General features: G+C 42.2%; 1 protein-coding gene across 1 annotated transcript in view; it reads left to right on the forward strand.

Moving 5' to 3' along the window:
* Nucleotides 1–3,007: 3,007 nt before the first annotated feature.
* Nucleotides 3,008–12,449, forward strand: part of SELENOP (selenoprotein P) — a 40,264-nt gene continuing 30,822 nt past the window's right edge. Inside the window, 1 exon segment of the mRNA XM_082836091.1 lies at nt 3,008–3,098. Coding sequence (XP_082692217.1) covers nt 3,085–3,098 — 14 coding nt within the window. The 5' untranslated portion in view covers nt 3,008–3,084.

Consider the following 12,449-nt stretch of genomic DNA (forward strand, 5'->3'; position numbering starts at 1 on the left):
TGAGGTAGGGCTCCTGTCACCCCACCCAAGCACTGGTTGCCCCTGTCCTGCAGTGACTGTCAGAAGGCAGATGCCAAGAAGCGCAGGGGATCTGCCAGTTCCCTGACCCCCTGTGGGAGCACCTGCCCAGCAAGAGTGGACAAGAAGTTTCATCCTAAATATTGTTGCTCATTCTCAAATTGAAACTCCACTGGTTTCAATTGCTATATTTAAAAAGGATAACCAACAAGGACCTACTGTACAGCACAAGGAACTCTGCTCAATGTGATGTGGCAGCCTGGATGGGAGGGGAGTCTGGGGGAGAATGGATACATGGATATGCATGGCTGAGTCACTTTGCTGTGCACCTGAAACTATCACAACATTGTTAATCGGATATACTCCAATAGAAGATAAAAAGTTAAAAAAAAAAACTCCACTGGGACTGTTAGGAAAAATTGAAATAAATTCTCAAATAGAGGGATGAAAAGAATTGTTTTTCGTCAGAAAAGATTTGTTGATTTTTTTTAAATGCCAGCAAACTTGTGGCCAAAGCATCCAAAAAAGACTCCGAGAGTCCATGATTCTGATGTGATTTTTGTAAGAATTTGAAACTAAGTCATTTCGTTGCGATAGGAAGGTGGTTAACTGACCTTCTCTAAGAGTCACCTCTTTAAGGAAAAGGGAGCTCACACCTATTTTGGCAACGTCCCTCTGTGCCTGAGACCCTGGGAAGGTGGGGAGCTTTCAATGAACTTTGTTGGCTCCCTTTGCAAAGCAAAACCGGACAGGGAAGGCGTTTGCAAGTTCCTTTCTGAACAGCAAGTAAGACAGAAAGATCAGAAAGTTCAGTTTGGAACATAGACTGTTCTAGTCTGACTTTGTTCTCAGAAGCTGCTGTGTTTCTGTTCACCTGACTGTGCTTTTTAAACGTGCACAAGAGAAAAGTGATCCGGCTGGGAGTGGGGAGGGGAAAAGAGCCCCGGGAGGTGGCAACAGTGTACACGCGGTTCAGCAGCTGAGCCAGCACGGCCAGGAGCATGAAGGGTGACAGCGTGGGTTCTCGGGGCAGATGAAGCCTCTGCTCAGCTTCCGTCCTGGCTGCTCCGTGTGAGGAGAGCTGTGGTTCCTCCTTGTCACCAGGAACGTGACAGGAACGAGGTGCTCTGTGTTTCCGAGGAAAGAGTTCAGTGAACCCATCTGCAGTTTGTCTTCTGAGGTTCCTTATCAAGCAGTCAGAGGCGGCGTGCTGAGAGTATGAGGCTTCCTGATTGTCTTTCCGTGACTGTGTAAATGGTAGTTTTCTGAAACTACCATTTTCTGAAAACTACCAGTTTTCAGAAAACTGGAGGTTTAAAGGGTCGGTTTTATTAATGGAAAAACTGGCTGGAAGAATGCTTTTGGGGTTAAATGCCAAAACACAGCTTCCTTCTCTTTTCCCCTTTGCATGGAGTTGACCCACTTAGGTACTGAGAGTTGAAAAATGAGCCATTTGAAACTGCAGCTGGGCCTGCCAGAGAGGGAGGACGGCTGGGAGCCCCTGGCTCTGGGTGCAGCAGCTGGGGGAGGGGGAGGGGGAGAAGCAGGGCACTAGCATCCTCCTGCCCAGATTTTCTTCACATGTAGTCCCACCGTTAGCACAGAGGAGGGAATACCCTCCCCGCCTTCCTGTTTCTCTCCACACACATCCACACCATGATGCTGCTTCATGGTCCACGATGCCTGGACGCTGCTCCGCCATTAGTGTGTGCCTTGGGCAAGTTACGGAACTTCCTGTGAAAGGGAAGTCATAATAGTCTTTAGGCAGTCTGAGGATTCCTTGAGACAATGCATTGAAAGCTCTTAGAACTGTGTAGAAAACAGTAGGTTCTCAGCCAATGCCGATAGAAATCAGGGCTCCTTCTGCTGCTAAGCCCTTTTGATTTCCCCGAGGCCCTTTGATCACTGGCTTGAGGGTGAGGCGATCCTGGGTACAAACAGCTAACTGGGAAGTGGAGAAGAAGAATTTGTCAACAGAATCCTCACCAGAAGCTGGTGAGAAGGTCAGTGACAACAGCTGATTAAGAGACCATAGTAAGCATTGAGGATGTAGTGATAAGGGACCCTTGTTTCAATGTATGCTGTTGATCGTGCCACACAGAGGTGGTACTTAGGCCCACAGATCTGTAGAGGATGATAGGTAAGAAAGAAGTTACCTAGATGCAGAGAGAAGTACATATAATGAATAGCAGTAGACAGTGAATAGCTATAGAAGGTTAGGATTAGCACCAAAAATCGTGACTTGAGAAGACTTCATTTTGGCTTGACCTGAGGCTTTAGAAATGACTTTACTTCCCCCAGGAGAACTGGGAACTGAACAGAGTGAAACTGGGAAGAGTTGCAGGACTTTGTAGGGAGAGTTTTGAGATGGAAAGGGTTAAGGCCAGAGATCAGGCAGAGAAAATCATTGCTGTCACTTTCACCATCAATAGCAAATATTTGCTGACTCTCTAGACAATTTTTGTCCCATAAGCAACACACTCATGGACTTTGAAACCAAACTGTTTACATGGAACAACCCTACTTGTATAATGTGTTTAATTTTTCAGATCATGGTGAAAGCTTTTATATTCTAAGTGACTGACTGAGGGGATATGCATGATGAATCTGCACCGAAGAGAAAGGCATAGGAGAAATAAGGTAAAGGTTACAATGTTAGTGAGGTCCTGGCCCCCCAACATGAAATTCTCCTTTAGCCCCTATGGCAAAGATAGTGCAATGTGTTCACCAAACTGTATACATTCAATTCCTGAGCAAACAAGAAAATCACATTTCCCACCAGATGCTCTTGCATCTAGCTGGGACCACAAGACTAGTTCTGGACAATAGAATATTTTTTTTTCTTTCTTAAAGCCTTTACTTTTCAGACATGACAGAAAAATCTTACAGGTACACATGAAAAGCAATACATGTGGACAATAGAATATTAGTGGAGGTGATACAGCCACTCACTTTTCCTAGATCTTCTACTCTTCTTTTTCCTTTCTAGGAGGCAGAGCCACAGATGGAAGGAGCCTGGATCCCTGAGTTAAAGCTTAGAAGAAATCCACCTGGGAGAGCCACCCAATGAACATCAGAATGTGAGTGGACTAGAAATAAAACAGCTGTGGCTTGATGAAGTTTTAGGGTTGGTTGTTGTAGAAGCTAGTGTTAATGATCCTCAGACAGCAAAAATAGCCAATATTGGAATCCTATTATTAGAGTAACCATGGTGCTTTGGAGCAATAATAATTTCTTTTGCCTTAAGATTTTGGGAGGTTCCTGTTAAAGTGCGAATATAGAAGTATAATATATTAAGTGATTGAAATTCATGATATTTGCTGCAGTCAGAGACACATGAAAAGGCACAGATTTGTTCATTTATTTATTCAGTATTGAACAGGTGCCTACTACGTCCTAGGCAATGGCTAGATGCTAGAGGTACTAACAGTTTTTCTGATTGGTCGTTTGTGAAGGGCTTGTTTATTGGGATAGAGATTTTTTAGATCTAAGTGAGAAACATCCACTCTCTGGGATGTCTCCTTCCTAGTTTTTGTTCCTCAATCACACCCAGGAAGGGCAAGGGAAGAGTTCCAAACTATAAGCATCTGAGCTTACCCTTTGTGGCACAAGTGGAGACAACTCCCTGGTAGAGAGGCCCTGGCCTGGGAGCAGGGAGGACAGGAAATTCTTGTGCACCCAAGTCGGTAGGAAAGGACTCATTTATGTTAAGATAGGCAAGATAGGAGCCGGGAGGACTTATAGGGAGCTTGGGATTCCTTGGAATTAGAATCTGTTAGAAGGTCTTGATGTCTAAAAATGATCATTGGTATTAAAATAAGCAAACAAAAGCAGTGCGATTCTTTTCCACCTATAGATATATGTCCTTTGGAATTCTTTCTGCTTTCTTAGTATGGTGGAGATTCTGAATAATGGGGTGAGGGGCTGAAGCAGAATTCTAAAATATCGTGTGAGCAATTTCCGTATTTATAGAAAGAGATAAAAAAAATCACCTAAGCATTGACATTTGTTTCACTTTTATGCATGAAGTCCTCCTTAAGAGAAGGATGAGTAGCCTTCTCTTAGTTATCAAAGATGAGACTCGAATAAGCTGATATCCTGAGAAAGGGGACAGAACGTTTTGTATCTGATGATACAAGCCCTTATCCAAGCCCTTCGCTTGGTAGGCAGAGTTCCGGAGAAGGGGAGACCAATTACATAAAGAGATCAGGCCTTCCTATGAGGAAGAAATGGGAATGCCCTGGACCTGCTAAAGGTAGATTAGAGAAACCTTTAGGCTGAACTGGAGTCTGCTGACGGGGAAGGACAGCATGGACCCTAAAGCAGACCTTACCAGGAGAACAAGGGATTCAAGACTCAGTGCAGGGGTCTAAGGATTTTGGGTAAAGGCTGGTTTCAGGGCAGAGTGTATTGAAGGCAGGAACCCCTCCTAGATGACACATTCACTCTGGCATGATTTCAAGCCTTTGCAGAAAAAGTGGCTAAGCATCAAAGGGTGGAAGAGCTGAAACCTTGGAACTGTAACCCAGAGCAGGGACAAGCAATCATTAGCTAGAGCAGGGCCAAGAGTGACAGTGGTGCTAGGCGGCTGATGACAGCGTCCAGTTCCCTCTCTCCCTCTTTCATCAATGGATTCTTGGACACTCCTTGTGCTCTTGGACAGTAAGTGGTGTGTATTGTGAAACTGTGAGGGGGGAGCAAGCGGTGCTTGAGAGGACGTGGCAGACATGAAGGGTATGTGAAACTTGGAACAATTAAGTAAGAAAAAATCATCATCATATTTTCACTCACAATAGTTTGCAGGAGGTCGTATAGACCATGTCGGCCTTCAGTATATCTAAATGAAGAATGGGATGGAAATCGAGCCCCTAAGTACACACATGGAAGGAGTATAGGATTCGTAGCTGTGGTGAAACAGATAATTTCATGGACACAGAATTTGTGGCTGCCTTTTGAGCCTGGTCTGGCCTGAACATGTGACCAAGATGCATAATACATTAGCAGAACAATGAGATCTGTTCACATATCCAAGCTAGTTTTGAGTTCTGCAGAAACAGAAATCAAACTATCATCATTGCAGTACTGACATAAAGGAGGACAGCAATTCATTTAAAACAGATTCTTCAAAACTGGTTAACATACAGACTTCTTTTTAAGGGAAAATATTGTACAGATTTCCACCACTGACAAATTATCTTTACTATGACGATCTGGTCTTTCTCCCTTTCTTTCTTTCCTTTCTTTTCTTCTTTTATCTTGTGCTTGGGGCTCATTGAGATTCTTAAATCTTGAGTTTCTGTTTTTTTAAATCAAATTTGGAAAAATTTCAACCGTTATCTATTCCAATATTTTCTTCTATCACCACTCCACCCCAGTTAATCCAATAACATAAAATTAGGTTGCTTGAAGTTGTTGCGCAGGTCACTGACACTCTGTTTTATTTTTTTCAGTTTTTCCCCTTTCCCAGGGATTACTGTCCTGCACAACCTGGTGTCCAATGTCTGAAAATCATTGTTTTATATATTTTTACCCTGTGTTTTAGTAGTTTCCGGCAGGAGGGTACTGGTGCTGGCTACTCCATCTTGGCTGGAAGGTGAATGAACCATCAAGAGCCACTTTCAAAACCTCTCTCAAGAAAAGGAAACCTTTCTCTCCCAGAAGCCTTCAGAAACCTTTCTCTCCCAGAAACCTTTCTCTCCCAGAAGCCTTCTCCTTCAGGTTCATTAATCATTCACGGTCATGTGTTCACCCCCGTAACTCTGGCGGCACGTGACTAGTTCTGTGCATACTGCTCACACAGTCCACCTGTTTCCAACCCTCCCTGGCCGCCAAAGTCCTGCCTTAGAGAAGCACAGTCTCATCACAGACCCTGTGAGAATTTTGTGCACGGGGAAAAGCCTGGCTTCTTGAAGGGTACCCGTGGGACCAGCAGTATGGGTACCACCTGGAAGTCTGCTAGAAATGTAGAATATCAGGTCCTACCCCAGCCCACTCAATCAGAATCTGTATTTTCATAAGATACCTGCATGATTCATGTGCACGTGAAAGTTTGAAAAGTGCTGTGGTTAGATCTCGGTGTCCTTTGTGACTTCTCAGAGTCCTCTCCAGGGTAGTGGTTCTTTAACCCAACAGCAGGTGACCTGGACAGTTTTGATCATTCCAGTGAGGTGTGTCTAACCATGTTAGCAACATGATGGCTGTTGTTAAGGTTGTGTTGTCAGCAAATGTGTCTTCCTCAAACTCTTCACAACTTGGATTCACAACTTGGGGTCATGCAGGAGGACTTACCTCTGAAGATCCCAGGAGCCTGGCTGCATTGGATAGGCACAGGCTAGACATGAATAGCCCGGGGGTGTGGCCTCGAATGCCAGAGGCACTGCACTTTGCTGTTCCACTGGGGTTAAATCAGGTGGCTATAAATCATGATGTCTTTGTGATCGATACTTTCAGGATCTTCACAGATAACATACTTCTTCCTGTAACAGCTTAGGAATGTAGGCATTATCTTAGAGAATGATGATAGTGATGGGTCCAAAATTTGAGTTTCAGCTTTCTCATTTATTAGTTGTAAGATATTGGGCAAGAAGACTGATTTCTCTAGCCCTCACATTTTGTAAATTGAAGGGATTAGACTGCTATTAAAGGACTCATATCCCATTAAAACAAACCAACCAAGCAACTCTAGCCAGGCAGAGTTAGAGTGATACTCTCTTTACAACAGCTGTAAAGCTTGACTGTGCTCATGCAGAAGACACTTTGTATCAGTTTATGAAAACTGCCCAATTAGACCATGAAAATGATAAACATAGACTGACAGAGACTTGGAAAGGACTTTGAAAGACTACTAAGATTATCCTTCCAGAAGCATCTAAGTGATAATCACAAAGGTCACTGTGACCTGGTGAGACAGGCTGTAACTATGAGCCTGACTCACGTGCTCAAAGTCCAGATGCCTCACAGGGACACATTGCTTACAGAAACAGAAAGGAACATATCATGTACTTCTGCTTCTGCAGGTGGTGAGGCCCTAGCTAGACAAATATGAGCTTCGCTGGTTCAGCTTCTTCTTCGTTTAGTGAAGGTTCAGCGATTGTGGCTTGATATGTGGTCAAGCAAAACCTGTCAGTTAAAAGCACCAGAAGCTTCTTCTTTTTTTAAAAAAACATTAATTGCAAAATATTTCAAAAATACAGAAAATAATAGATACTAACAAATACTAACATTTTGTCCTACCTATTTCCTTTAGATCCTTTTCTCTATAGAAATTAATTACACCTACAGTTAGTCACACCCATTCCTATGTTCACTCTAAAACCATGATTTTGAAGTTCTTTGCCTTCAAAAGTAGAGATTGTGGGCTTCCCTGGTGGCGCAGTGGTTGAGAGTCCGCCTGCCGATGCAGGGGACACGGGTTCGTGCCCCGGTCCGGGAAGATCCCACATGCCGTGGAGCGGCTGGGCCCGTGAGCCATGGCCGCTGAGCCTGCGCGTCCGGAGCCTGTGCTCCGCAACGGGAGAGGCCACAACAGTGAGAGGCCCGTGTACTGCAAAAAAAAAAAAAAAAAAAGTAGAGATTGTAATTTGATAACGGTTACTGTTACAAAAAGAAACATACTCTAAAAAGTCAAAAATGGATATGTCTACACTATTTCTGAACAAAATAATGACTTTAGAATTCTTTAATTTAAATCACCTTCCCCTTCTTCTATTTTTTAAGTATCTTAGTTTTACTTCATTTAAATTCCTCTCTTCAGTAGTCATTATTATTGTTGTTATTTCAAATAGTGAATGAATATTTACCAAAGTATCAATATTTACCAAGTTCTTTGATCCATACTGGTTTTTGCTCTCCACTCATTCCTTTTCTGTTAAATTTCCTCTTTCTAAAGTACGTTCTTTAGTAGTTCTTTCAGGGACTGTTTGAAAACATACATGCTCAAACTTTATCTCTCCTCTTGAATGATATTAGCAGATATTTTTCCTCAGCACTTTCTATTATTTTGTGGTCTTTGTTTTTTCCTGTTGAGAAGTCTGCTTTAGTCTAATTGTTACTTTGTAGGTAATCTGGTTTTTTTTGTTCTGAATACTAAAATTTTCTTATTTTCAATGGTGTTCTGCAGTCTTACCCGGGTGAATCTAAGTGTGGCTTAATTTTTACTTGTTTAGCTTAGTATTCATTGTGATTCTTAAATCTGAACATTTAAGTCTTTCATTGATTCTGGAAAATTCTTATGTGACTATTGCCTCTCCCCAGTAATTCTTTTCCTTCTTTTGTGACTTCTAGACATTGTCTGAACTCCTCTATCTCAGTAGTTAATTTTGTATACTTCCTGGAGAATACGGATTCTATCCAGTACAGACTCCCACTAATTGCTATCCCCAAGCTACAGATGTTTTAGTATATGTAATATATGCACCTCTTCTCATTTTGTTACCTCAATTTAACTTAGGTATCAAGACACAGGTTTTGGTGTGAAAGTCAAGTTCATATCTGTGTTCCATTTTTACTAGGTGTTATTTTTTTTTAATTTTTAAAAATTTGTTCATTATTTTTTTTTTTTTTTGCTGTACGCGGGCCTCTCACTGTTGTGGCCTCTCCTGCTGCGGAGCACAGGCTCCGGACGCGCAGGCTCAACGGCCATGGCTCACAGGCCCAGCCGCTCCACGGCATGTAGGAGCTTCCCGGACTGGGGCAGGAACCTGCATCCCCTGCATCGGCAGGCAGACTCTCAACCACTGCGCCACCAGGGAAGTCCTAGGTGTTATTTAACAATTTCCAAACCTCAGTTTTAGATTTGAACAGAGGTGCTCAATGGAGATAAAAAGTATGTACTTCTTAACGTTGTTGTGAGGCTAACATAAGATAACATGCGTAGTACTTAGGCTGGTGCCTGGCATAGTAAGCGTTTAATAAAATGGAATAATTAAAAAATTGTCATCATATCGCCTGCTCAAGGCAAATCCCTACACCTGTGTTTGGTGTCCATCTCCTCTGCAATTTGCAATATTCTCTTTTTCTCTAGTATTTTCAGCTTCTTCACCTCTACTAGATCCCACCTCGCAGACTATAAAAATACCCAGGTTTCTTTACTTCCAAAATAACGAGTTCTGTCTCCATCCTGAGATCTCCCTCTAGTTACCACCCTTTTATCTTCCTTTCTCCGAAAGGGCTTCTGCTACATTCTGCAAATTATCCTTCCCAAATCACTTTTTTTTTTTTTTTGTACGCGGGCCTCTCACTGTTGTGGCCTTTCCCGTTGCGGAGCACAGGCTCTGGACGCGCAGGCTCAGCGGCCATGGCTCACGGGCCCAGCCGCTCTGCGGCATGTGGGATCTTCCCGGACCCGGGCACGAACCCGCTTCCCCTGCATCGGCAGGCGGACTCTCATCCACTGCGTCACCAGGGAAGCCCCCAAATCACTTTTCAACCAACCTTTTGTCTTTTTTCACAAGCTTAGCTGTGGGGTGTAAAATTCTGTATTTTTTTTTTTAAGTCTCACTTTTGCACATAGCCACTTTAATTATGATGATAATGATAATAACTGTTTTGAGCCTTTGCTTTTTTCTAGGCATCAGGCTAAGTGCTTCATTACCATTGTCCCATTTAATCCTCATAACAACGCTTTGAGGCAGGAACAATTATTATTCCTGTTCTACAGATGTTGAACTTGAGATTTAGAGAAACTGAACAACTCACGGGAGTCGTGTTGCTAGTAAGTGAGGAGCTGGGACTTGAAGCCAAGGTTCCTTGAAACCAACTAATTGGAATCACTAGATGAAGCCAACTGTGATGCCTGCCCTGCTTTTAGGATTCCAGCTACATCATCCAATCACAGTCCTTAGTGTTTAAGCCTGTCAGGTTTTCTGATATTTGTAGCCTGTAGTGTCCTGTAATTGACCTAGGCTACCATGCTTTAAGTCCCTGAAGGGCTGGGCCTCTGGTTTGCTTCTTTATTTTTAATTTGTAATACCTAGCACAATGACTGGAACACAGTAGGTATTTGAATTTATCTTGAATGAAAGAAGAAAGTTTTTATTCTTTACCATTTCAGCACATTTCATCAGAACTATTCCATTCATTTGAACATTTAATCCAATGATTCTTACTTGAGCAAAGAGGTGGCAGAGCCCCTCTGAGAAGAGGGGCTCATGTCTGGATCACCTGGGAGAACTTTTCAAACCTATTTAGTTTTCCACTGCCATTTTGATTCTCCCCTCTATGGGGCATGTTCTCCAAGTGTACTGACTGAGCCACTGAAAGAAATGTGTTATAAATCTCCTGTGTGTTAGGAGGACAAAAAACTTTAGAACCCCTGAAAATCAGGTATTGTGTATGCCTGTTTCCACGCACACAAATTTTGTTGTTTTAAACAGATTGTAAGAGCTTATCAGGAATTCCTTCTTCATCTTGGAGAGGTTAGACTCATAGAAAGTAAGAACTGGAAGGGACCTAATATTATAAGAGCTTATCAGGAATTCCTTCTTTATCTTGGAGATGTTAGACTCATAGAAAGTAAGAACTAGAAGGGACCTAATATTATCTGATACACTTTTCATATTTCAGTGGTAAGGAATCTGAGGCCTTGAGAATTTAAGCAATGCTCCCATAGTTGGATCCTTTGCAATGGCCAGCAAAGTGTTAGGCACATAAAAATGTGCTCAATAAATACTCATTATGTGGATGAAAAAATTAGAAATAAAAATCAGATTGACATCAAAGTTGTCCTGCTTTTCTACTCTGCCTCGGAGCAAAAATGCTCTATTTTAACCACGTCCAATCACAAATGCCCAGTCAGAAAACTATTAATTGGACCCATCCTGTCTCTGCTATTCTCTTGTCCTTGAGTTCTTGGGGTATTATTGTAAGATATACTGTATGATCTAGTGCTTATTGTTTTTAATATTTTTCTGCACATTTTTAATATCTCTGCATTTTGTCTTCTGCACATTAAATGCTCTGAGAGTATCTTACTTTGTATTGCTTTGTCTCCCTTCACCACCCCCAATCCTGGAACAGCTGGGATTCTAATAATGGTTAACTAAGTTATTTTTCATTGATCACTGATAGATTAACTGATGCCTAATGTCTGAGTAAAGTTGTTATACAGGTAACATTTACCTTTTTTGAATTGAATACTGTCATGTGACGTAGTTTTAAAAGTAAATGAGTGAGTGAAGGTTAAATTCTCTTTTAAGTGTAACTGTAGCAAAAAGCACATCGTGCTGACTTGTTCTTAGAAACTCAGAAGTACATATTTTGAGTGTAGCTTCCTGGTATTTACAAACACGTGATCTTGGTTTGCAAAGATTAGCACATTTGAGAACGATGTATTATTTACTTATTGCACAATCACAAATCCACAGCCTTGTGAATGTTAATATTTTCTGGGAATGATAATAGACTTTGGAAAGATAGCAGCTGCAAAAATAGTCAGAAGTTATCCACAGTTTTGGAGCCTGAATTCTCTCGCACAGGAGAAGACCAACACGAAGAGCCCAGAGTGGCAATAAATTAGCCTGGGAGTCAGGAGTTTAAGAGTTCTAGTTCTGCTCTGGTTCAAGCCAGCTGTGAGACCTTGGATAAGCCTATAAATCTTGCTGGGCCTATAGCTTCTCATCTCTGAAACCAGAGGCTTGATTTTCAGGTGATTGGTAATGTCTCTTCCAGTTCTAACATTCGCTGATTTATTTGAATCAACAACCATTGTGATAGGAAGAACATGTAATGGTGATAGTGTTAGCACTGGAAAGATGGGTTGTAGAATGGAGAGGAATAAACTCGTGCTCTTTTGATAGAGGAGGGTCTTAATCCTTCAGCCTAAAAGTTTGAATTTCACAGCATCTGAACGGAATATTTATGTGGTTATTTCACCGTTTAAAATGATTTTGAAGTCCATAGATACGTCCAGCTAAACATTAAATGAGTGAGACCAAGTTATAACTGGATGAGTTTCATAGAGCTGGGAACTTTTCCACAATTCTCCATTAGTTGTTTTGTATTCCGGGACCACAAAGACCACATCTTCATGGTCTCCATCACTGAAACTTTGTAATCATTTCTGCAGAGGTATCACCCAATTCAGCCAAAAGTCCACTTGATGTGGAGGGCAGTGTGTGGCTAAGAATAACTGTGGCTTTGTGAAGCCTAGTCTGGCTGACGACTCACACGCCTTTTTTCCTTTTTTTGAGGTTGTGGTTGGTTGCTCTTTCTCTGCCTACCTCTGAGGGTCCTGGGTCAGGATCGTGTGATGAGCGAGCTTGTGAGCTCTTTTAGTTAAAAGATATTAAGACGTACTCGCTGAGCGATGGAGGTTTGGAGCGAGGATAAGCTACATGTAGGGAGGACAGACTTCTAAAGTGGCTCCACAGATATTCATGGAAACCCAGGAACGGCTGGGGTGGCAGGTTTCAGGGAAAGAAGAACAACAGGAT

This window comes from Leucopleurus acutus, assembly GCF_964270905.1.
Source record: "Leucopleurus acutus genome assembly, chromosome: 3".
Lineage (NCBI taxonomy): Eukaryota > Metazoa > Chordata > Mammalia > Artiodactyla > Delphinidae > Leucopleurus > Leucopleurus acutus.